General features: G+C 37.7%; 1 protein-coding gene across 2 annotated transcripts in view; it reads left to right on the top strand.

Annotated features, from left to right (window-relative positions):
• LOC132842821 (retinoic acid receptor beta-like) overlaps positions 1 to 26,026 on the top strand; it is a 145,355-nt gene that overhangs the window by 100,541 nt on the left and 18,788 nt on the right. For both annotated transcript variants that reach the window (XM_060865704.1, XM_060865705.1), the window contains 2 exons: positions 11,923 to 12,064; positions 22,616 to 22,776. In XM_060865704.1, coding sequence (XP_060721687.1) covers positions 11,923 to 12,064; positions 22,616 to 22,776 — 303 coding nt within the window. The remainder of the gene's footprint in view (positions 1 to 11,922; positions 12,065 to 22,615; positions 22,777 to 26,026) is intronic.

Here is a 26,026-nt window from a genome sequence, read left to right as displayed (position 1 = left end):
ACACACTCACACAAACACACACACACACTTTCGCTCCCAATGTGTCCCTATCTCTCTCTTCATTACTCATTAGTCTTTGTCTTGCTTTCTCTCTCTCTCTCTGTCGCTCTCTCATTAGCTCTGTTTTTCTTTCTCTTCTTATCTCTCTCTCTCCTGTCAGTCTTCCTCGCTGTCTCAGACATTTAATGTCTATTTCTGTGTCCCTCTCTTAGTGCATTGCTCCCATATGCTTGGTTGCTCAATACATGTGTCAGCCTGACTGTCTGTCTGTCTGTCTGTCTGACTGTCTATCTGTCTGTCTGTCTGTCTGTCTGTCTGTCTGTCTGTTTGTCTGACTGTCTGTCTGTCTGTCTGTCTGTCTGACTGTCTGTCTGTCTGACTGTCTGTCTGTCTGTCTGTCTGTTTGTCTGACTGTCTGTTTGTCTGACTGTCTGTCTGTTTGTCTGTCTCATTCTTTTCCATTTTTTCTGTGTCCTTTTATATTACTCTGCATTTCCATCCCTCATGCTTCCTTGCTCTCTGTTTTCCTTGTTTCTCTCTCTCTCAGTCAGAGTCTCTCGAGGGAGATAATCCATCTGAGAAAAAAAACCTGTTTGTTTTAGAGAATATGATGAATCCAACGGTGATTAGCGCTCTACACACTTAACACGAGGATGGGAGGGAGTGTGACGGGGAGGGATGGGGAGGGATGGTGGGATGAAGCATAAGAGGGAGGGAGTGAGGAGATAAAAATAGCTGAAATCATGCTGGATTGACATTTGATTTCAGCAACAGTGACTTGACAGGATTAGAACGGGGATTATACGTCCTTCCTGTGTCCTTTGTCTGTGCCGTATTCGTAGCTATGTGCAGACTGGTGCTAGGGGCAGATGCCTTTTTTCCTGTTCAGAGAGAAAGAGAAAAAGAGACTAAGAGTGTGTGTGTGTGTGTGTGTGTGTGTGAGTTTTGAAGGATCATATCAGGAAGCACTTAACCTTGCATCATGCTAGATGACACGCTGTCATGAGTCATTATGACGCTGTATGTCCAGTGATATAGTAGCTCTCATGACAGCAGCACTGACTCCTGGCATGTATTTTAGTCAGTATGTTATTATTATAGATCTTTATTGTATGTGTATATCTTATAGTATGTATATTTAGTGTCATTTCTCAGAACTACCTGACAATGTAGTAAGTAGTGCTGTAACTCCCCAGATCATTAAAAATGTCTTATTTTATAAAAACTTACATAACAGAGGACTTGTCACGATAATTGTCATGTTGTTACATATTATGGCTCTATGCTCATTATAACTAGAGTACAGTTCTGACACGTGACATACGTAATGGTTATAGGTCATTATTTCATTAATCATAATTACTATTAATAGTAAGATGGCGGTGATGAGAATTCATTACAGCGTTTGCTTACAACATTGTATCTATAGTAACAGATAATTAACAACGATTTATTTCCATGTAATGTATGCCTAATAATAACCCATTCATTTATTTTTTGAATTGCTTGTTCACCCCATCACAGGACACAATCACACACACACACACACACACACACACACACACACACACAACAGACAGATTAGATATGGCACAGGGAGAACATACAAGTGCTGAAGAAACATATGATTGCAATTTTCAATACAAAATGGTAGAAAGAAACAAACTAATTTTAGTAAAGCACAAAACAGGTGAACACATTAAGGTAACAAACCAATTACAGCAGAGGACTGAGACTAAAAGAAAGTAAATTAAAACAAAATATAACCACAGCACAACTGAGTGGATGTTTCTTACTCACTAGTTTAAGTGTTTATTATTCGGTTGTAAATTTCACACTGACGATTGCTCTAATATCCTAATATTTATCTTTAAGCTTGCGACTTGCCCATCTCAAGTCAAGTCTAGAACTCGGCGAGCTTTTATTGTCATTTTAAACACATATATATCTGAGGCAGTATATAGTGAAATAAGACAACGTTTCTTCAAGACCATGATGCTACATACAGTAGAACAACACTAAGAGCTAAGCTAAGAGCACAAAGTTGTCCAAGCTGCATAAAGTGATTGTGTGCAACCCAGTGCAAACAGTGAGAGAGAAAACACAATACAATACAAAACACTACAGGACAAATACACAAAATAGCGCCGAACAGTGTGCATTCTTTATATCATACAGTATATTCTGCAATAATAGAGGAATCTGAACAAAGAGGGTTTTAGTAAACATCAGAGGTGGGAGTAAGTCACACGTGTGCAAGTCACAAGTAAGTCTCAAGTCATGAATGTCAAGTCAAAGTCAAGTCGAGTCTTTTTTAATAATTGTCAAGCAAGTCTCAAGTCTCAAATTTGCAACTTAAGTCGGACTCGAGTCAAGTCATATGACTCGAGTCCCCATCTCTGGTAAACATATATACACCTGCTTCACGTACAGGATACGCTTGCTCTCTGGATACAATCCAGTTCAAATTTTACTGCAGTACGACATGCAGTAAATTGCTTTATATTACAGTCAAATGGAATAAAAATAGAAATAGAATAGAATAGAATAGTCCAAATGGAATTTAAAGTAAAAATAAAATAAAACGGTCAGGTGCATGCTTGGACATTAGGGGACGTTCCTGCAGTGTGTTCTGTTCATTTTGTCACATTGTTTGTGTTGTTTTCATGTGTCGGGTTTCTCGCCTGTTTTAACCTCACCCTAATTACCCTGCCTATTTATTCCCTCCACATTGCCTGTTGCGTTGCTGAGTCCTTGTTGTTGGTTCGTCTTTGTTTCGGTTTTGTTTGTTGTGTTGTGTTCAAAGTTACCCTCGCACTTGGGTCTGGTTTTATCCTCGCTGTGACAACGGCCGCTTGTGACAAAAAAATTTTATTAGTTGTACAGAACAGAGGAAAAAAAATACTGCAGATAGAGTTATGGATTCTCTGTAACAAGCAATTAGTAATTTGTCTTATTATCTTGAAGTGTGAGTCGTGAGAATGACTTATTACCACCATATCTTACTCACCATAACTAGCTTGGTTGTTGAACACTGATTGTAACTATTAACAGATTAAAAAAGAAGTAGGATATTTTCTGCCTTTATACAACAAAACCTAAACTGCTGGAGTCTAAGAGGAACAAACACTTCAAGACTATTCATTGATGCTCTATCGTTGATTATTTTCCTATAACAGCAACACCCACATCAGGTTTTATTCCTTTCAGGGGTCATACAGTATATTCGCTCTGCCTGTCCAAACTGTTGTTTTAAAGTCATCGTAGCGTCTCGTATAAATTCCTTTTCCTAATAGTCCGACCAGTTTTGTTCATTAAATATTTCTGATCCTTCGTTCTCTGCTTGAACGCTTTACAGAGGCATAAAAACACAAACACAGTCTGAGCAGATGGGTTTACATGCTGGTGTTTGTTTATGGTGCTTTTATTCCCTGTGTCTGAGGAGCAGCATTAGCATGGTTTGACGTGACCCTTTGTTTGATATAGACTCAGACGTCTGATTAGAATTGGTAAAATGGCATGGAAGCATATGGGCCACCAGAAGAGCATGCATATGCATCCGAGGCAGTGTGGAAAGGACACGCAGTCTCGAAACGAAGCCAAAACCGGGCTCTAAGGACGAGGTAGTCTGCTTGCTTTGTGACTCAAAGCCAAAATCCTTTTTGACATTGGGATCTTTCTGGCGTTCGTCCTCTATCTTCGTATTCTGTTTAATCTTCCGCTGTTCCTCGGGAAAGAATCAAATCCTTCAAGGACGTATCATAAAACAAACAAGAAAATAAATGCACTGTATTTGCTGTAAGTTAGTTGTTTTTAAAGATTGGCACTTTTTTCATTTTGTCACATGCCGTGATGCTGGAATATAAATAAAGGAATAAAATACTGCATATTTAACGTGTTGCACTAAAATTCTTTATTATGATGGATTATAATGGATTATAGGGTTTGATTTACATCAGTTGATTACAAATCAATGTAATTGGGTGATTAGTAAAAAACTGACTCTACCATTCTGACTATCACCAACTCATCAGCTAGGGTCATTTATTACTACACACATCTACTAGTATGTTTTGGACAGTTGTACGAAACTGGAGGACTCAGAGGAAAGTCAGACAGACACAGGAACTTGAAAAAACCAAGTGCTTATTCTCAGGATCGAACCAGAAACCCTGGAGTGGCAGCAACACGGCTCGCTATACCACCATGCAGCTGAATATAGAAATGTTCGTTGTTTACAGTATTTGGTTTGTTGCGATTTAGATTCACTTCATAAATTAAAATTCAGTGTAGGGTTCAGGACGTTTACAGCATTATTAAAACATTACTTTGTGATTTCACTACATTTCATGAGATTATTAAAATACTACAGTTGTGTCACAAATTCTCCTCCATGTTCTATTTATTTCATTTCTTTTTGGGTTTGCTTCTGCTTCTGTCCTGTGAGAATGAGGTTCCCTTCTGAGTTTGGTTCCTCTGAAGGTTTCTTCCTCATATCATCTCAGGGAGTTTTTCCTTACCACCATCACCTCCAGGTTGCTCATTATGGATAGATGTTAGAGATATATAGTATTTTAAATTTTAAATGTATATTTTGACTAATTTTTAACCTTGTATGTATTCATTTATTTATTTTTGTTCTTATTTTTATTATTATTTATTTATTTATTTATTTATTTACTTTCTGTTTCTATACTGTAAATCTGCTTTGAGACGGTGTGAAACAAATAAATTGAATTAAATTAAAATTGACAAAAGCTCGAAGAATTGACATAAATCAGATGTGTACAGTGGTTCCACATTGTTGAATTGAGTAACATGAATACTTCCAACATTTCCAACAGTGTGTTTTAAAATCCCTGAATAAAACCATACTCACACCTAAGCTTTTAATTCTACAGCAATTTTGCCAATTTTATTTTATTATTTTTTTCTATAGCAAATTTCATTTGATTGCCTTATTATTGACTTTTATTTTAAATTGATTCTATTTTTTGACTATTTTTATCTGACTTAGGGCAGCCTAGTACATAATTTTATGTACATTCCTATATTCCTATTTTTCAGGGTCTAATTTAACTGTTACCTTTAATTTCACTTTTTTTTTGTTTGTCGATTTCAACCATCTTTTTCATTTATCTCAAGCCAAACAGTTGTTAAATGGAATTGTGCATTGTTAGCATTGCATTGTGTTTTGTGACTTGACCCTCATTTGTTCTTCTGTGATTACGGATATTCTTGGGATGACCCTGGCTGTCTGTGCGATGCTATACACGACATTATGGATGGATGGTCCTCCATTACACCTAAGTGTTTTTTTCTTCTGCCTTGGATGTATTTTTATCAACTTTTCTCTGGTGCTCTGGAAAGTGCAGTAAATCAGAATGATCAGGCACATGGCATTGGGATGGATAGACTTCACCAAATGGATGGATTTCAGAACCAGATTGAAAAGCGCTCTCTTAATACACAACACATTTGCTTTGTTTCTCAGGGGACAAAGGATAACCCTGACATTAGCTCATAGATAAGAGTAATCTCTTCTTTTCTGAATGTACAATCCCACAGCTCTGCTCTATACAACAGTCCAGATGGAAGCTGTCATCACGCCCACCTTCTGACAAAGAGCAGAAATACAACATTTTCCTCCCACAAGTTTATTCCTCTTGTCCTCACTTGTCCTTGTTGAGAGACTGATCAGACTGATGGTCCATTGTTTATTAACTTTTTTAACTTATATCTATACAAGACATACTCCAAAATTAAAAAAACAGTGCTCAAGAATCATATGATTGCGATTGTGAAGACAAAACAGTAGAAAGAAACAAACCGCTTCAAATGAAACACAATTAAGGTAACAAACTAATTATAAAACACAGGGCTGATTGGATGTTTCTTACTCACTACTGTAGTTTTAAGTATTTATTGGTTAGTTGTTCATTTCACTCTGATAATGACTATTCTAATATGCTAATATTCAAGACTTCTGTCTCAGAAGAACGAATGAAGCTCTATATCCTTAACTCGTGTTTGCGGCTTGCCGAGCTGCTTCACGTACAGGATTCGCTCGCTCGCTGTATTTCAACACCACCGCGTGGGATCATAACTTTCCCTGAGATGGGTTTTAATACCTTTATTTACTCTTTGCTGTCTGAGTGTAGTGCTATAACAATGAGATACAGCTACAACCTCTGCTACTTCTCCTGCTGCTGCTGCTTAGAAAGCGGAAGAGAGAAAGGACAGATAGAGCTATTTAGAACGAGACGACGTAAAGCGAGAGGACAGGCAGGGGGAAAGTGAGAAAAGGCAGAAGCAAAGAGTGATATTAGCCTTGCTGAGTGTATTTTCACTGCCTATTGTAGTAATTTCTGCAAACTGCTAACACACAGTCTGTTAATGTGATTTGTCAACAACGTGAAAGCAGTGCGATGTTTTCACGAGAGAGACCAAATGGAGCCTCTCATCTCATCTCATCTCATCTCATCTCATGAGAGACAACACAGAGGGCAGGGATTTGATTGTATAGCTCATGTCTTTATTCTTCAGCTCTCTTTTGTGTCTTTTGTTACACTTTTATGTAGAATTATTTAGAAGGCAGTCATTCTTAGATATTATGCATTTTGTGCATTATGTATTATGGGATGTTTATGTAGAGGAAGACGTCAGATCGAGGTACGTCGTTTTTATATTCCGAATCCGACGTCGAAGGCGTCAAGGGCGACGAGGGCAAGGCAGAGCAGATGATCGGTGTCAAATCGGTATCAAGGAGTGACAGGTCTGAATGAAATGTAGATCAAATGCAGCTCCTGTCAGGTTTTAAATCAAGGAGGACACAGGGAGGGTGAAGGGAATGCCAATCTGTTTTTGGTGCACGCACAATATCATTTAGATCATGCACTTGAAATGTAATGATGCTGCTCTGATTATCATTACAAAAACGTGGCTGATGACACAGTCTGTAAAGCCCCAGAGGGAAGGTTATGTATTGGAGGGTTTGTGTTTGATGGTGTGACACAAATCAGATCTTCACTTGCATACTGAATGCCAGCATGATTCATAAGGTAGCCAAGGTTTTTTTTCACACCCCCCACAAGCCCTTTTTAAATTGCATCAAACTTTTAAAAGTGGTATCAGGTAGCCACAGGCTCAGGGTAGAAGGCAGACATTGATGATGTGTTGCTCTGTTGTTTCCTGACGTTCCTCGTGTCAGACTCGTGTCAGTAGTATAAAAACACGGACCAACAAAAGCTGGCAGTGTTTCAGATATATTTTTTCTTTTCAAAAGCATGATTTCAGAAGCTTCTAGTCTGGTTTCGCCATCCTCCCGTTTCACATGGAAAGTCTCTCGTGACTGTGATTGACAGCTAAAGACTTTGAGGTCTGTCACTGATCCACATTGGCTAGATGTAATGATAAAGGGGTCAAGACCTGTATGGACCCTGTTCTTAGACTGGTCTAGATTTTCTTGCCAGGACATTAGGGTTGCCAAGTCTTAGCTACATTTTCATCCCAACAAAATTTCAGCAACCACACAAAAAGACCTAAAACTAGCCCATAATTTAAAAAAAATGTAAAAGGGAGATTTCTTTCTTCTTTCGTTTTCTCAGTCCTTGCACGGGGAGCAAGGCCACCATTATGTGCACATAATCCATCTTTCTTTGCAATCTTTAAAAAAGTAACGGTTCTCTATATAGTATAACTATCTGCACCTAAACTTTCCCTTTTGTTTCTGGAAATTGATTTGATTTCGTTCTTATTTATTTGTTTTAAATCAAAATTTTGATGTACGCAGAATATTTAGTTCCAAATGTAGGTCTTTTTGTCCTAGATTTGACCTACATTTGGAGATCACGACCCACAACCCTGCCAACCCTACCAGGCACTCAGGGGAAGGCAACCAGAGCAATAGGAATACAAAACACCATCCCATGAGAACTTCTTCAAAGTTTGTCCATCTGAGGGAGAGTCTGTTTTGCAAAGAAAAAGCCCCAGGAAAAGAGTGGAAACAAAGAGAGCAACAAGCATGATCATGAGAGAAAGAAATTCAGAGAAAGGCAACAGAGGTGAAGAATAATCGAGGGTCTCTTGTTTGTCTTGTTGGGCTGCTGAAAAGACCAGGTTTTTCTTCAAAAACCCAGTTATCTTCTGGGATTTCATGTTTGAAATGAAAGGACAAAGGGCGCTTTTGTGTGCACCGTGACTCCTTTTTTTTATTCCTCAAGCAGTTCTTTACTCCAGTTTTTCAGCTCCACCTGGTCTTCACCTCTTCCGTGTTCGACAGTGAAAGGCACAAAGGCCGACAGCGACATCCTTCCCTCTTGTTCTATTCTGCTCAGCTAGCCGTAACCTGATACAACATTCCTCCTCCTTCGTCTCTCCCATCACCTTACTCCAGAACTCTACAGGTGTAATTAATATCCGAGTTGCAGCCATCTCTTTCGCTTTCTCTCCAGGGTCTCCGGTGTCCTCTCTGCTTTCGGCCGCCATGATAAGATGTCTGCACGATTAAGAGTGAAAACTGATCCCGTACTGAATGCTCAGGCAATACAAAGAACCACTAGCGAGGGGGTGGTGGTAGATAGGGGGTGTGACGAGTAAATAATTGATTGGCAGCACTTTAGTTTTTTTAATCCGTAAATGAGAAGCCCAGCAATGCTTTAGCCCTTTTGTGTCACCCAATCCTGCCCCATTAAAATAACAAGATGAAAGATAATGATCCTAGTTAAGATGCTGTTTACATGGGAGAGTAAGAGAGAGAGAGAGAGAAAGTGAGGAGGGGGCAGGTTGCTCTCCACCCCAAGATGATGGTAGGTTCTCAGAAGAAGATCTAGACTAAGCCTGGTTGACGTTGATCGGCGCTTATCTGTATCACTACAATGAGCTGGACTCTCATCAAAGACGCGCACATGAACAGGCCACTGCTATCTTGTCCATTAATCTACTCCGTTTACATGCCACCTGGTCTGTCGTCCAAGAACAAAACAGGCCACAGTCGAACAACCCGGGAAATATCAAAGCATCAGCACCTCTGGGTTACTTTAAACACAGGTAACTCTCAATCAGAGAGGCAGACAGAGGCACCGAAACCAGGAGTACAGAGAGAAAGCCAAAGGTTTTAAATGTTTTTATTCATGGTACAATTGGTATGAGGTGGAAATACATCCTGAATGGGACACCAGTCCATCACAGCGCACCATGAACAAGCACAATTTGGAGTTGCCAGTCAACCGACTAGCATGTTTTGAGGATGTGGGAGGAAACTAGAGACCCCAGAACAAACCCAGATAGAAACCAGAGATCAGGATAGAACCGGGGAAACCTTCTGTTCCATTGTACTGCCAGTACAGATACAGTACAGTCCAAAAGTTTGTGTCCGGTGTGTGCTTTCTGTCTTTCATGACACTTTTTAAGATTTCCAATTTATCAAGAAAAATAAAAAATAAAGCTAAATTGAATTATTGATAAACACATAATGTTTACACAACATAATTACAATTCATTTTGAATTTCTTTTAGTCTAATTTAAGTCTAATTTATTTATTTACTTATTTAGTCTTTGATTTATAGCACTTTAAAAAGAGAAAAGTAAAATAAATTGATGTCAGATTAAAATAATTTCAAAATGTATTGTACTTATTATATATTCCATAACATTAAATGCATACATACAATAAATAAACAATAATTTATTTTATTTTTCAATTATTTTTTGATAAATTTTGAAGTCAAAAAGACATGCTAGTTGGATCAAAGCTTTAAACCCTAAGGTGTACACAAATGTATGTTTCAAGGGGATCAAGTCAGCGTGTCTTGTGACCGTTGTGGTCACTCAGATGGGGGTCTCTGGTGATACATCACTGCTGTAGCCTTGGGCAGGGCAGGCAGTCTGAACACAATAAGCATCTGCTATCCAAAACCCTTTCTCATCTTCATCCATCAGAGGACGAGCGATGCGTAGGAAGCTGAGATCACCGTGAATAAAGTCGTCTATTAGCTGAATGAAGGGTACTTCATAAACCGGCCGGCTTGACCTCAGAGAGGTCACGTGATGTCAATCGAGGAACGCCACCTGCAGAAGCTAAAGGCTCTAGAGTTTGCTATTTCTGCTCTTCTCTCAAATCCATTAACCATGCATTCTGCTTAGCCTCTAATGAAAGCATAAGATCCCATCAGTCACACAGAGTGCAAGGCAAATGGAAATTCAGTCTTCCTCAGGAAAGACATACATATATGCTTCGGCGAGTGTGTGCATGCACCCGCACATGACTAATCGTCAACGATGCCCTCGGTGGAGCAATAACATATTAATATTCACTATAAAACCATTAAGGATTTTTTAAAACGTCCTCTTCCAAGGAAACCACTGTCATTTTTGTGTTTCTGTGCCAGTCAGATGGATCGAGGCAGAAAAACGTAATATTCATTCTGAGGAAATCAGTGAACCTTGTTTATTCAGTTTATACCACTATTTGTAATGGAAATCTGCAACCTATCATCTTTTACATTTGTTTGGTTTTATATTTTGAATGACTTTTCTACAATGTGATATAACGTTCCTATAAAAAGGTTCATCGGTTAGACAATCTGGATTAGTTTGCATTCTTGCACTGATATTAAATCAGGAAGACTAAAAACAGCCTCACAGTAAATAAATCAGGAAAACAGATGGCTGTGTTAAATACAGTGCCTTCTCTAAGCAGTTCTGTTAACTCTTCAGCACAGGGCTTGATTGTCACCTAGCAGAAATTCTCATGAAGCGAGAAGTTGCTTTAATTACATGGACATTGTTGATTTGCTTAGAATGACAAAAAAGTCATTGTTAAAAATATTTGTGTAAATACAGTCGAACAGTACTTGTTGCATTCTAAGGTTTCTTCTTTACGATTATGATTCATCAAAAGCTATAAAATTGTATATATATATACAATACTTTAAAGTGAGACACATTATGTGGTGAGTTGTTTGGAATATACTCTCTCACTCACTCATTTTCTACCGTTTACCCGAACTACCTCGGGTCACGGGGAGCCTTTGCCTATCTCAGGCGTCATCGGGCATCAAGGCAGGATACACCCTGGACAGAGTGCCAACCCATCGCAGGGCACACACACTCTCATTCACTCACACAATCACACACTACGGACAATTTTCCAGAGATACCAATCAACCTACCATGCATGTCTTTGGACCGGGGGAGGAAACCGGAGCACCCGGAGGAAACCCCCGAGGCACAGGGAGAACATGCAAACTCCACACACACAAGGCGGAGGCGGGAATCGAACCCCCAACCCTGGAGGTGTGAGGCAAACGTGCAAACCACTAAGCCACCGTGCCCCCTTGTTTGGAATATACTGTATAATCAAACCAGCACCTAATGAGTGTATTTTAAGCAGATTCTAAGACGTGCACTAATATCACACTGTAGATTTAGGATTCAAACACTCACACTGACTCATTTATACACTGATTGTCACTCGACATATTTTTTAAATGATACTTTTGTTAATTGATAAAAAATATAATATTTACATGTCTACTTTTGAAAGCATTCCTACTTACAGCATTACATCTGATTAAAACATTTTTAGACACACACACACACACACACACACACACATATATGTGACCAGGCAGTAACTAAGGATACACTAAAAATGTTTGAGGTATTTCTTTGTTCTGTGAGCTGCATAATCTGATGGCTTTCTTGAATAAAAAAAACTGTCACTTGTGCTGCTCTTTGGTGGCATCTCACAGGATCCCAGTCCCAACAAAAACTCTTCAACCCTGGTTCATTTGGAAAAACAGAAGAAATTAAAAGTATATTAATTACTGGATTTTCTAATACTGGATATACTCTCTCCCTCTTTCTTGCTCTCTCTCTTTTTCTCTTTCTCTCTCTCTCTCTCTCTCTTTGGCTCTCAGGGTTTCTTCCGCAGGAGCATCCAGAAGAACATGGTGTACACATGTCACAGGGACAAGAACTGCATTATCAACAAGGTGACGAGGAACCGCTGTCAGTACTGCCGTCTGCAGAAGTGCTTTGCTGTTGGAATGTCTAAAGAGTGTGAGTGCTTTTAGAATCTTGAAACTTTTAGCATGTGAAATGTCTGAAGAGACTACTGCAAATATGAGCTGTAACTGGATATGACATCATACACAGGCATTTTTTTTATCCACACATTATGGCTTACGACTTGCTTGCACTGTTGTTGCAATGGCATTGTATAAAACAGGATAGTGTGACAATGCTATAATCAGTGCGACAATGCTATAATCAGTGCTTCCTCCATTTTGGGTTTTCGGAAGTGGTCACTCTGCGATGTGTCAATTATTTGTTGCTTTGCCAAGTTTGAGTAAAATGCAAAACTTCTCCAGCATTCACATGCACATGCAAAAATGTGTAGTGAGACATTAAGGAGCCTGCGGTGTGTCCCTGAATGCACCCCAGACAAAAAAAAAAGAGAATTTCAGCATGTAGAGTCAAGATGAGCTTGTGAGTGTTGTGTTGAATTTCCTTGCTTTAGAACTGCGCTCATGAGTACACTATATAATGCCAATATGTTGGCACAGAAAAGCTTCGGCAAGAAATGCAGCATTGCCTGGAACATACAGCAAAGCATTAGCATCAACATCTTTATTTATTTATTTATTTTTTGGAAATTCAGCAAAATTCCAAGAGCAAAAGGATGACAATTAAAAAAGCAGCACACACACACACACCCACACACGCAGACAGGAATACACACAGTATCATTTATTCTTTTTACTATGTTTTTCCTGTGCCAATACTTCAACTTTTCGATTTTTGCCATGCATAGAAACTTTTTTGCTATATTCAGGCATTTTTCAGAAGTGTGTAGAACGTTTGCATAGAATCAAGTGAACGAAAGCGAACGGTGCTACTGTCATTGTGCCGTTTTCCTTTTTAAAGATAACATCAGTATCAGCAGTTTTCTGAATGTGGAAATGGCATTTGGAAGATAAAACTCTAGATACCTTGCAGATATGTCGTATTTTTTTGCGTTTAAAGCATTTTCATACTCCACTGATAACTGACTTCCTGCCACTTGAATCTTGATGCTTTCTTCTGGATGCACCAGCTCCTTTAATTTAATAAATATTTTTTTCCGACCTGCTTCATCAGACAGCACAAAGGAAATTGGAAAAAAACATGATTAACACTACCATGGCACATCAGGACACCGTAGATTCACCCGTTGCTCTTATAGTACCCTTGAAATAGGGCACTTGGGCTGCTGAACGCATCATTGCGTCGTCTGCGTCCTCGCGCTCTTGTCGCCTTGTTCTCACAGATCGGAGTGCTTTGCATTTCACACTTTATTGAAGCAGGTTGATTGCATCAGCGTTTATGGCTCCTGGTCCACTTCATGCTCCATTTACCATGAGAGAAGAGGTGATTCTTTCCCGCACACATTTCTGGGACAAAAGAACAATCCAGGTGGTGATTTCTAAAAGATTCATCCCGCTCTTCTTTCTTTATTCTTATTATAAATAAAGGGTGAAGCTGTTGTGCTGTCAGGGAACTCAAAAAGTTTATGATGTCAGGGATCCTACAGGTATGAAATTTATTTAAATTAAGGAAAGCGTAGTAAAATTTTTGATATGCTAATCATTTATATAGTCTGATCAAATGCTTATAGTAATTTGTCCACTTGGGAAAACTTTCATATAGAGACGTTATGACATTTAATTCTACAGTATAGCAATGAAATTTATAGACTTTCCTGAACTGATGTACCGTATGTTTGTCTCTTAGACGAATCTGAATCACAAGTAAAATAAAAGCATTTTAAATTCTGATTAAAAACAAAAGGTAGAAAGGACCCGATCAAAACATGACATTTACTATATGAGGAAAATCATATGAAGAAGTCACAATGAGCTAGCAAACGTTGCTGTTTGTTAAACTGCTGATTTACCCAAGATAAATACTAGGTAAATAAAATCATACCACATTGTAGAATATTTATCAATCGTTTCTTCAAATTGTCCATAAGAATGTAAATGAAAACAATTCTTGAAACCGAAAGCTCAGAAATTTGTGCCAATTTTGAAAAGAAATCGATTCGATTTTTTTTTAACTGACGAAATGAAAATTCTTGAAAGGAAGCTAAGAAATTTGTACCTTGTTGTATGACTTAATAGTCGGAGATACAATAGTTAGAGACAAGCAAGGGGAAAAAAGTGAAATGTATAAAAATCCTGTCAATTTAGCCAAGTGTCACCACACATCTCATGGGAAGCTAAAATAGGTAACATTATTATTAGCCTAAGCAGCCTTAAGGAAGATGTCAGCATCTGGCAGTCACCTGGTGAGATTCACTCCTCTGGGTGATGCTGGAGAATCATTAGGATACAACGGCAGCTGTAGCTCTCTCTCTCTCTCTCTCTCTCTCTCTCACACACACACACACACATACTCTCTCATAGAAAAATGCAGTCACATACACCCTAGCTCAGGTTTTTCAGAACTTTGAGGCCAGGGACAAGAAGACAGACAGAGAAAGAGAGAGAGATAGAGAGAGAGAGAGAGAGAGAGAGAGAGAAAGAGAGAGAGAGAGATGAATTCTGTATTTAGATCCCTGGAGAGAGCATGACATAGGCCTACTTATGGTAGTGTTTCTCTCCTCATGCACGTTCACCAATCATGATCCGCTTCCCTCATCCACACATTCATTCTGCGCAGGAATGATGTCCATGGCTCTCACACACTTCTGCTCAGTCTGTCACCACTTTACTGCCAGTGTGTGTTTGTGAAAAAAGCATGGGAGAAATATTGTGTTTATTTCCCGGGGCATCTGTCGCAATGGTGGGTCGCATGCTGCACAGATGGCCAGCCTGGATGGGAACATGATCGACGTATGCCGTTAACATAAGCACCCTTTTTTTACACCACACACACACACACACACACACACACACACACACACACACACACACACACACACAGCTAAAAATCAAGAGAAAAAGACTGAAGCTGGGATGGGTGGTAGGCCATTAAGCCATTAAATAAATGAATATAATAAACACATGGGGAATCTAAAACATATGCTTAAAAAGATAGAGGAAAATAAATGATTCTCTCACAGTAATTAATTCATCCATCATTCAGTTTGTAATTAGTGTCACTGTATAATACAGACTAGACAACATGACTAGACATTTAAAAAAAATAAATATATATATATATATATATATATATATATATATATATATATATATATATATATATATATATAATAGAGCATTGTTGAATTCTCAGATCTGATTGGTCAGAAGGTTTTGTTGAATTTTCTAGAACAGCAGCGCTGACATTGTTCCATGTTTAAGGCAAAATCACAGGTTTCTATTAATGCCTCTTTTCTATTAATGCTCTTTTTCCAGCACCTTATTGTTTCTGTACTAACAAGTTATACAAATAGGTAGCATTTTTTGGAAGGAGTCTCCAGTTTCAGCGCTTTATATCTCTCATATTTAAATTTGTTACTGTGGAGGACTTTGTGCTTTACATGACAAGCTGCATTTGTCTTGTTTTAACTTATTAAAAAAAGAGAGAGAAATTAAAGCCAGAGAATAAAGAACAGCTGGTGAAAGAATGATTATTTATTGCTGCTGTAACATCTGTGATCCAGGAACTAGCATTTTGCTGCACAGATTTTCCAAAACACAACTGCATGTATATATGATATAAACAAATAAAACATATAATGTCACTTTAATAAACCGAAAGCGTAAATGCGTGTTCTATCCGTAACCGAGTCCTTAAAACTAATATTAATGTACCACTTTAATAGCAATAACTGCAACCAAACATTTCCTTTTTATTTATTAGTTGTGAAGTATTTTAAATCAAATCGTTAATTATCAACTGATCAGACTTTTAGACTAGAAGAACAGAATAAGGAAGCACATACAGCACATTAACATAGCGCTTAATTAATGCTTTCATCCTTTTCTCACGCTGTCACATTTAAGTGCGCTCAGTTGTTCAAGAGGTGCTCTGAAATAAAACCCAAGCCCCTGAGCCCCTCTCACAGCCACTTGCTTTTTATTTGTGTGTGTTAAGTACTGCTCGATAAAAGAGGCGGTTAAGCTGATGATAGCTGCTAGATTGAGCAGAAAGAAAAGGCACATTAGGAGTACATTTAGTCTGAGAGGGAGAGACACTCCCACAGGTGGGATCCTCAGCTGGATTTATTCCCTCTTGCGGAGAAGAGTATTAAATGTCATTTATTTAATGGTGTTCTGTCCTTTGCATGATAAAGTGAAGCTCTGGCTGGAAAACAGAGTGGGCGCTTATTGGCCAGAAGACAGAACAATCGGATCTGAATCGTATTTGCTTCTGTCAAGGAAGATTTATCAGAATATGGAATAGTGTGAAAAAAATATCTGTGTGATGCTTCTCAAGTTTCACTACAGTAATGTGAACAACTTCTCGACTGACTGCAGGCTGGAAAAAAAGGAAGCCTGACTTGTCTTGTTCGGAAAGGTGCTCGCTGTACTGTACCTGTCTCACTGGGTAATATTTTAAATAAAACCCAACCTCAGAAGGCGTTGCATCATGGATTCCATTAAAACACAAAGAAAAAGCTTCTCGTCACACTAAAGCCACACTCAGGAGCTATTTTTATGTTCTGCAGTACGACAAGCATATATTCACATCCACCTATATACAGTACATTATATTATATACAGTGAAAACACCATAGAGACAGTACACCAGTACACAGGGGCTCCATCCCGTTGGTGGAATGGAAATCAAGTAGAAACAAATGAATTATTTTATTGCAGCAAGTCTGATATAAAATATGTCAGGACACTGAATTCAGTGTGAGATGTTTTTCCTTCTGTTGGGATAAACTTACACTGAATTTTAGTAGCTACACCTTTAAATATTAGAATATTAGAACATCTCAGAGAGCAGAAATGGGTTTGATATCACTGTTTACTTTGGAGATTTAATTTTTTGGAATTTGATTAAAAAAAAACAGACATTTTAAATACATAAATACTGAGTGTCAGCTTTCATATGAGCCCTTAACGACCACTGTGAAGTCTGGCATTACAAATACACTTCTGAAGATAGACACAGGGCAAAACAGGAAGAAATACCATTTTTTGGCCTCTGGGTAAAATAGTTGAAGGAGTAAAATAACATGTGGGTAGCTCAGTGGACTCAGTGGGTAGCTCAGTGGGTGTTGGACTACAGCTCAGAAGGTTGTGAGTTCAAACCCCAGGTCCAACATGCTGCCACTTCCAACATGCTGGTCTTCTGAATGAGACCCTTAACCCTCATTTGTATAAAATGAGATAAAGCTGCTGAATGCCATAAATATAACCTTTAAATATTGTTGATATCAGAGATGCAAATATGCACAGAATATCTAATATAAAATTAATAGGACTGCGGTAATAATTCAATATGTAATCATTTTCATAAACTATTTAGTAGGCATAATAATAAATAAACTTGCTAATTTAATTTAAACAGCTTCTTCTAATTTAATACCTTCCCTTCGGTTGTACTAATTTGCTCAGTCAGTTGTGGTACAAGTGGTAAGCATCTTGGAAAACACCAGCATGATTGTAGCCCTCTGTAAATGTCGTTTCTTGCCGTTTTATAAAATAAAAAAACAGCATAGAAAAAAGAAACGTATAAACATTTATTCAATAGTGTGACTGTTATTCAAGTTGTAGAGCATTAAGGATTATTAAAGGTATATAACTGGAGTTTGAAGACCGCTTTTGTGTCGTATTAGTGCTTTAATAAGCCAGAATGTTGTTATTGTTTTTTTTTTGTTTTGTTTTGTTTTTTTTAACAGTGTGTAAAGTTTACACTGTGAAGTTATGGTGAGTAGTCCACATTCACACAGGTTTAAAATGGAAAGAGTGAATCTGTCCAGTTTCTGTGAGACTTCTTGACTGATACACCAGGCTGTTCTCTTGTGCTGTTGTATTGTATCCGTCACAGCTGCTTTTCTGCTCACCGTGGTTGTAAAGAGTGATTATTTGTACTGTTTCCTTCCTGTCAGCTCAAAACATCATATTGTACCAACATCCACTCTCAAAATCAAAGAGATCACTTTTTTTTACATTCTGATGTGAGAAGAAATTGAAGACAGATAAAAAAGAGAGACTGGTGGTTATTTCTAGCTGCTGTACCATTGACGGACCAGAAAGTATATGGTTTCACAGATTCTCCGAAATATTAAATGCATATACGATATAAACCATTAAAATACGTCGTTGTTTAATAAATGGAAAATGTCATTTGTATGCTGTGCATTCTGAGCTGCTTTTCTGTTCACTGTGATTGTAAAAAGTGGTACCAAAACCTTCCTGTCTGCTCGAACCATGATATGATGCCAACAACCACTAGCAAAACAACACCTTTATTTTCTCTGTTCCATCTTAATTAACAGCATGCATATATACGAAGCCTAGCTTTCATACGTAGCACAGTGTAAAGTCAAGTGCTATTGTTGTTCAGATCATGTATGGGATTAGGAGAGCCTCTGTGCTACTGATAGTAGCATTTACTACACTGACACCTGCTGCTGTAAACGTGTCAGCTTCAAGTGGCTGTTAAGTCAGTGTGTTAGATCCCTATCACACTGTAATCTCTGAAGCGTGCTGCCCAATGGCTCAGCCACGTAAAGAGCAAAGCCTCTAAATCCATTCAGCTGGTTCCATGGACTGAGGAGCAGAAAGCTTTCCGTTCTTTAATACTTAAGTCACACTAACTAAGACAAAGTGCTCGTGCTTCAGAACAAGCCATGATGTAGGATACTGTCTGTGTGTCCTATACTGAGTGTAATTTCATTTTCTGTTGTCCTTGTGACTCTCTTGCTTTCTCTGCTCGCCCTCTTTTTGGCTTTGTCTGTCTGCTTTTGTCTATTTTCCTGGAGGCCTAAATGCTTTGGTGCATTTATCCTAAGAAACATTAGAGTGGCCCCGCTGTTGTATTTGTGAGTTAGTGGCTGTGATCACAGACTCATGAGACCTTTTTCAACTACCGCAAATAGAGCAAGGCTACCACTGATCTGTGGACTGTACAAGCCAACTCTGATCTACTCCTTAGACACAAAGCCTCCTTTATGTCTTTGTTTACTTTGTTTACTTGTTTGTCTGCTTAACACATCAAGGGGATAATTAAAAGCCTTTTTTAAAGACCGTGAATCCAAAGGGAATAGATAGACAAACATCATTTCAGCAATTTGTATAAAATCTTACATGCTGTTGCCGCGGTCGGGGTAAGGTTTCTTTAAAACGTTTCATTTTAAGATTTTTTTTTAGCTTAAGTCGATTAACAGCTGAACAAACAGACATAAGACTGCAACAAGTAAATGGTTCAGTCTTCAGGCTTCAATTACACACTATTTCCAATTATGCAGTAACCATGAACCCTTTGGATAAAAGCCAAAATCCCAAATAATTTGGTTTTGCAGAACCCAAGCCCACATGATGGAAGATTTTAATACTCTAAATATATACATGAATAATTGACTCATTTGTTCTAAAAACTAGCATGTGATCATAATAATTAGCAAAACAGCATTAGTGAACTAAACATGCAAGAGTGAAATTTGCATAAAATTACACTTAACAACATCTAATACTCGTCTATAAATTACGATATTAAACCAGAAACAAAAGCAAAATCGTGTTTAGTTGCTTTCCAGGAAAAAGTTCCAGAGATTATTAGCTAGGCTATTATACGTTATTTAGCAGATTGTAACCATGATTTTGTTAAAGCCCATATAAAAATGTTAAATTGTGTGTGTAATCTGATAAGTTTTCATGTGTAAGTATTAAGTTGGCAAGTTTTGGGTGATTTAAAGAAAATAATTGGAGAAGATTGGATAAAACTAATTGTTTGCATGAACTTTTTGTTTGCATGTTATCGATAAGTCTAATAAAGTTATTGTTTGTCTCATTGTCTCAGCTACATGATGCCAGTGAACCTATAGTCATTTTCTGTTTGTCTTCAGTATTGTTGCTATAGGTGACTAAAATGCACATTGGTCAGTGATCCCAAAATGAGCATTTACTGAGAATTTAGTCTAAAATCTCTGACACTGGCAGAACTTTTTTCTGCCCATCTGTAGGGAAGCACATTATATTATATCACTATATTGCCAATATTCTGGGACGTGTGCCTTTATATGCACACAAACTTTAATGACATCCCATTCTTAATCCATAGAGTTTAATATGGAGTTTTCCCACTCTGAGCTGCTGTTCTTCCTGAATGATTCCACTTTGTTATAATACAACTAACAGTCCATGGAATGTTTAACTTTGAGGAAACTTCACAAATGGACTTATGGCACAGGTGGTAACCTTTCACAAATGTTTGTAGAAGCAGTCTGCATGCCTAGATGCTTGGTTTTATACACCTGAATTTAATGATTTAAAGGGGTGTCTCAAAACTTTTGGCAATATTTTATATTTATATTTCAACCCTATATGAATATAAGGTATATACTTCGGGATCAAAGCATCCATAGTTGTACCATGACTTAATTTTGACAATGCTACTAAAACACACAAAGAACTCAGGGTTGATTGTATTATCAGAGAGTCTGTTGTTCAGTACACGAGAAACATGTTAAGTTTAGAAATGTAGAAGTGGCATCACTGAGCCGGGTAATTAGCTAAAAAGTCATCCAAGAGACACGAGCAGGGGGTATGTGTGTGTGTGTGTGTGTGTGTGTGTGTGTGTGTGTGTGTGTGTGTGCGTGTGTGTGTGTTTGTATTCATTATGCATGTAAAGTAAAGTGTTCTGGGGGCGTCGTTGTTTTTGAGCATGAAGCCGCTACAGTCCAGGTCACCTTTCTGAAGGTATCGTTGTGGAAAAGTCCACAAATTATACAGTAACTTGAAGTTTTCATTCATTTAGAAGTTAATAAGTCAGATCAAGTACTTTTGTGGCTTTGTGGCACAGAGAATTTTTACTATTTCAAACCCAGGGCACAGCGGTGAGGTCAGCTTAATATGTATACACCTTTAAAACTTCATTCACAATACTGTGAGACATTAAGGTGCTCACTTTGGTTAATTAAAAAAAAGGCTTAACTTGAATTCAGACCATATTGTAAATTACACCAGGCTTTACTTTATAGATCTATTTTTATACTATCTAACATTTTACTGGGTATATATTTGGGTAGGTAAGTTGATTTTCCTCTGTTTTGCTCTCACATCAGTGTATGACCTTTTTTAAGTAAAAGCCTACATGATGATCAACAATAAATATTTTTCACTACGGATGACTAGAACTAACACTATACCTATACTATAATATGAACACAGACCAGAATACAGCAAGAACCTGTGTTAATATTGTAACATTTTTTATAAATTAGAAGAATATATATATATTATTTATAAATCCAAATATTTTAGTTTGTTATCTGGTCAATCGCTGCACATCTCATTATTCGTGCTGCTAGCATTGAGCCGTCTTGTCCTTCGACACAAACAAGAGTTTTTGTGGTAAAATTATTTTTTTCTCTCTGTGTGCTATGCTGTTTCTGTTAGCAGTGTTAACACCTCGGAATATTCATGTCTTAATCCAAATTTATGTGTCCAAGCATTAATATGACCGCCCATATATTTGTAATATAAATATTAATGACTGCAGTGGAACCTAAGGGCAGGTGAACAGGGACGTCACTGTGAGTCAATTCTTCTTTTAGATCACTAGGAATAAGATCACTAGGGAATTGCAGCATGCTTTGAATTTTATCAGACATGCATCGTTGTGTAATCATTTTTTCAAAGCTAGCACTGATCTGTGGTCCAAGGTACCATTTCTCCTGCATCTCCTCCGAGGCTTAATGAAATTGGATGGTCCCCAGACGACCCCCTGCACAGCACCAGGTGTTCCCCTCTTAATGATGTCGTAAAGCTTGTCCGGCTTCATAAGCCTCGTCTGTATTAATCATGAGACGACTGGCTGCATGACTAATGCAGAAGGTGAAGGATTCGCTCTCTTGCTCCATTGGCCCCGATGAGAGCCATGCCAATGAGAAGTTAAAGCCTCAAGGCCTCTCTGGAAGACTTAATGTCCATCACGTCTGAGTGACCCTGTTTCAGATAAACTAGTTTGAAGTCTGCTTTCATTGAGCTTCTTTTGTTCAGCTCTTGCACACTGTGGTTTGTTTTCATTGACCTCGGGGGTTATGGAGCTTTTTCAAGGCTTTGTATCTTATGATCGGTCGTAAGCTTGGAGATAATGATAGGGCACCGCAGCACCTGCATTGGCAGTGTCATTTCAGAAAGATTAGAGCTTTGTGTTTCTGTTTTTAACGATTTTGTGCTTATTTATATAACGTTAGTGTACTTAAGTCATATGCATAAGAAAGGCATTTATTTAATAGGCATTTATCTTTTATAAATGTGTTATTCCTGTAATATAAAACATGTGAGGATATTTTACATTTTCTACATTACACTGTATCCCATTTTAATGCAGTTACCAATTTAAATGTTTTTTATTGTGTAATAAATTCAAATACAAGTTCATAAAAATGAACACGGAATAAAGATGAAGGTCCACTGATGATTTTTTCCTCAATTCCCCTTGCAGCTGTGAGGAATGACAGGAATAAAAAGAAGAAGGAAAGTCTGAAGCCCGAGCTGACAGAAACCTACGAGCTCACGGCTGAGCTGGAGGCCATCATCGAAAAGATACGGAGGGCTCACCAAGAGACGTTCCCATCTCTCTGCCAGCTGGGCAAATACACCACGGTGAGTGTTCACCTCAAAAAAAAAACACACACACACACACTCCATACAGCAATCCATAATATGGGATTTGGGGATCTTGCTTAAGGACTAATTTATCTTATATCACTGTGATTTGCAAAAGCTAAATAAATTCCCATTATTTATTTTAATTTTCTTTTACAGAAAAGCTTTATTTGACTTTATGATAAATATTTTTTTCATTCAAAGGGAAATCAAAGGTTGAATAATTGTATTGGTTGAAGCAGAAACAAGAGCAAAGTTAATAATTGAAAGACCTTAAACTGAAATGTAGGTATCTCAGAGATATTCATCAAGAAACTAATGGAATGTGATACGACAGTAAAATAAAAAAATGTAGAAATTAGTTATATATTAATTCATATGAATGAAATAATTCAATGGTTCTGTTTAAATGGTTCCCTGCTGATCTGATCTGAAACAGTTTTTTTGTGGTAATATAAGTCAGGATTTTAAAGAACATTGCAGGTAATTTATCTAAAGTTTGATTAAATTTTCTCATTATTATTTCATTTTTTTTATTTTCATCTCCTCAACAGACAAAATCTATTACAAATTAAATACCTGTCTTTTAGAGTACTTGCCACATTCAGGGTGATTTTTTCAGGCTTATTAAAATCACGCTGTGGAGACGAAATGAATCTATGTATGTTGACAACACCCAGTTTTATGCATATTCACGCAAGGCAAAGAAAACATGCAAAAACATTTTATTCTGTTTAAGTCAAAGATGAAATCCTCTGTTGGCAAATCAGCTTTCTCTTTTGTTATGACTTATAAAATGTACACATTTTCATGTGTTAAACTTTAGTAAATCAAGGCTTTTCAAGCTTTTGCAATCAACTAGTATGTATATCAGTATAAAATAAGCCTTCTAGCTTATAAACAATTTAGTTCCAGTTAGTACACATACTGTTCATACATTTTATATAAGTACACTACATAGCCAAATGTCACCCATATGTTGGCACAGAGTTGCGTAGGATGTTTTTGTATGTTACAGGTTTCATGCACACCAGGCTTTCAAGCCTGACATCAGTGCCTGACCTCACTATTCCACTAATAGTCTAATGAGCAAATCCTCACAGCTACAATCCAGAGAGCTGTAGAATTATATAGGTTATTATAACACCAAGAGGGAGCGCTATATCTAAAAGCATAAAAATCAATGACAGCGTAATAACAGTTCCTCATAGAACGTGTTTGAATGTTGGCAGTTTGAAGGAGCTTGTTTAACATTACATACTGTTTGAAGGCAGTGTGACAAGCTACTTAATGTACAAGGACTTGATTAGGTGCCTGTTGTCAATACCAGTGATAAAGATGCCTTTGGTGTGCATCAGTCATGCCTTGAGTGTGGAGGTTAGAACATCTCAGGTACCATTTGATGATTAAGGTATATATGGACTCATGTACAGTAATAGCCCATATGTTGTGTATGTACAGTATATTGGGTTTGGAAACTATTCAGTCCCCTTCAGTATTTGCACATTTTATTGTTTATTTTTATTTTTTTTTATTCATTTGAAATCTCTTATTTAGAAACATATTCATCAAAACCCTTCATTCAGTATTTGTAGTATTTGTAGGATTTCTCCCAGTTTCTCTGTGTTTGGCTGCACTTGTCCTTCCGACTCCCATTCTTTCAGAGGCTGTGCCATAACATGGTGCTGCCACCACCATGCTTCACCATGGTGATGGTAGTATCCATTGATGAGAAGGACCTGGCTTCTGCTAAACACAGGGCTTGAAGTTCAGTGCAAAGAATTCAGTTATTGTCTCATCAAGTACTTGCCATTTGCTCAGGAGAGGTTTCAGTCAAACCGCTTCACCATAAAGGCCTAATTGATGGAGTATTTCTGAGGTGGTTTCCCATTTCTGGTAGAGAACTTTTAAAGCACTGTTAGAGTAGTTATTGACATGGAAACTTCTTCTATTACACAATGATTGAGCCCACTGTACTCCTGAGAACATTCAAAGCTTTATAAAAGTCTTATACTCATGCCCAGATTCATGCATCACAATTTGATCATGGAGATTTATGAAGAATTCTAGAAATGTAAATTTGCCACAGGTAAACACTAGTCAAGTTCTAGTGATACCTTAAGGTAATAAAAAGGAATAAGACACAAATTAAGAATTTACAGGCAAAACCGAGCTCAAACCAAGAGTAGACATATAAAGCTATTCATTGTTTGAACAATCAATCCTCTGGGCATATGTGGGACGCAAAAAACACCCGTCAGTTACCTGTTCCAATACTTTTGATCACTTGAGAAATGGGTGGGTTCAAACAAATGTTGTTCTTAGTTTGTTAATTTTTTAATTAAAATAATTTCAAATTAAATCAACAATGTATAACAAAAACAAAAGAATTGGCATTGCTGTTTCAATACATATGGGACTATACATATGATTATCAGGTTGTAGATCATATAGACAAAACAGAGAAATGAGTGCCATTGTGCTACATAAATGACTGTCAAGTACGATCTTCTTCTGATCTTCTGCTGAACAATCCTCCTCCCTTTCCTTCCAATAATTTTCTTCTCTTTGAACAAATATCTCATAAACAATAAACCCAGACATCACATTGAAAGCTGCCAGCTTGGTTCTTTGAAAATGAGTAGTGGACCAGAGCTTCAGGGAACTACAGGGAAAAGTACAATAGTATAAATCAAATCCAGGCAGAACTGACTTGACTGGTAACATTCATCATCAAATTGATCTACAGCTCTCAGCAATGCTGACCCATGCATGACCTCTCAGTAGTGAAAGACATGGCACCATGCCTGTGACAGTTGCCTTTGGGGTCCAACCACTAACACTGGCTCAGTGAGAAAAGGCTAGTGGTTAATGAAAACATCTTAAACCTGGTGGTACATTTAGCAGAGACGTGCTACATGGTAAACAGAAAAATAGATCACTTTTAATATAGCCAGAGCACTGCACTTTAACAAGAAAGCTGGAATATAAAAAGAAACAGGTTGAATGATGGCCTGATTGTAGGTTGAGTAAGACGGAGAGCATAGAGCATAGTAATTGGCTTTGTTTAAATATATCTTGAACACAGTATGCGGTTTCTAGGATTGACATTCATAGTTTATTTACAGTTGCTAGCCAACGGGATGACTACCTGACATTTAGGTAAAATATATTTGTGTTTTCTGAAAATAGACATATGAGTGTATATTATGGAAAGAAAAAAAAACTCAGTTACACCAGTCTCCAA

The sequence above is a fragment of the Tachysurus vachellii genome, chromosome 3 (assembly GCF_030014155.1).
Source record: "Tachysurus vachellii isolate PV-2020 chromosome 3, HZAU_Pvac_v1, whole genome shotgun sequence".
NCBI lineage: Eukaryota > Metazoa > Chordata > Actinopteri > Siluriformes > Bagridae > Tachysurus > Tachysurus vachellii.
This window is presented reverse-complemented; position numbering and strand designations above follow the sequence as displayed.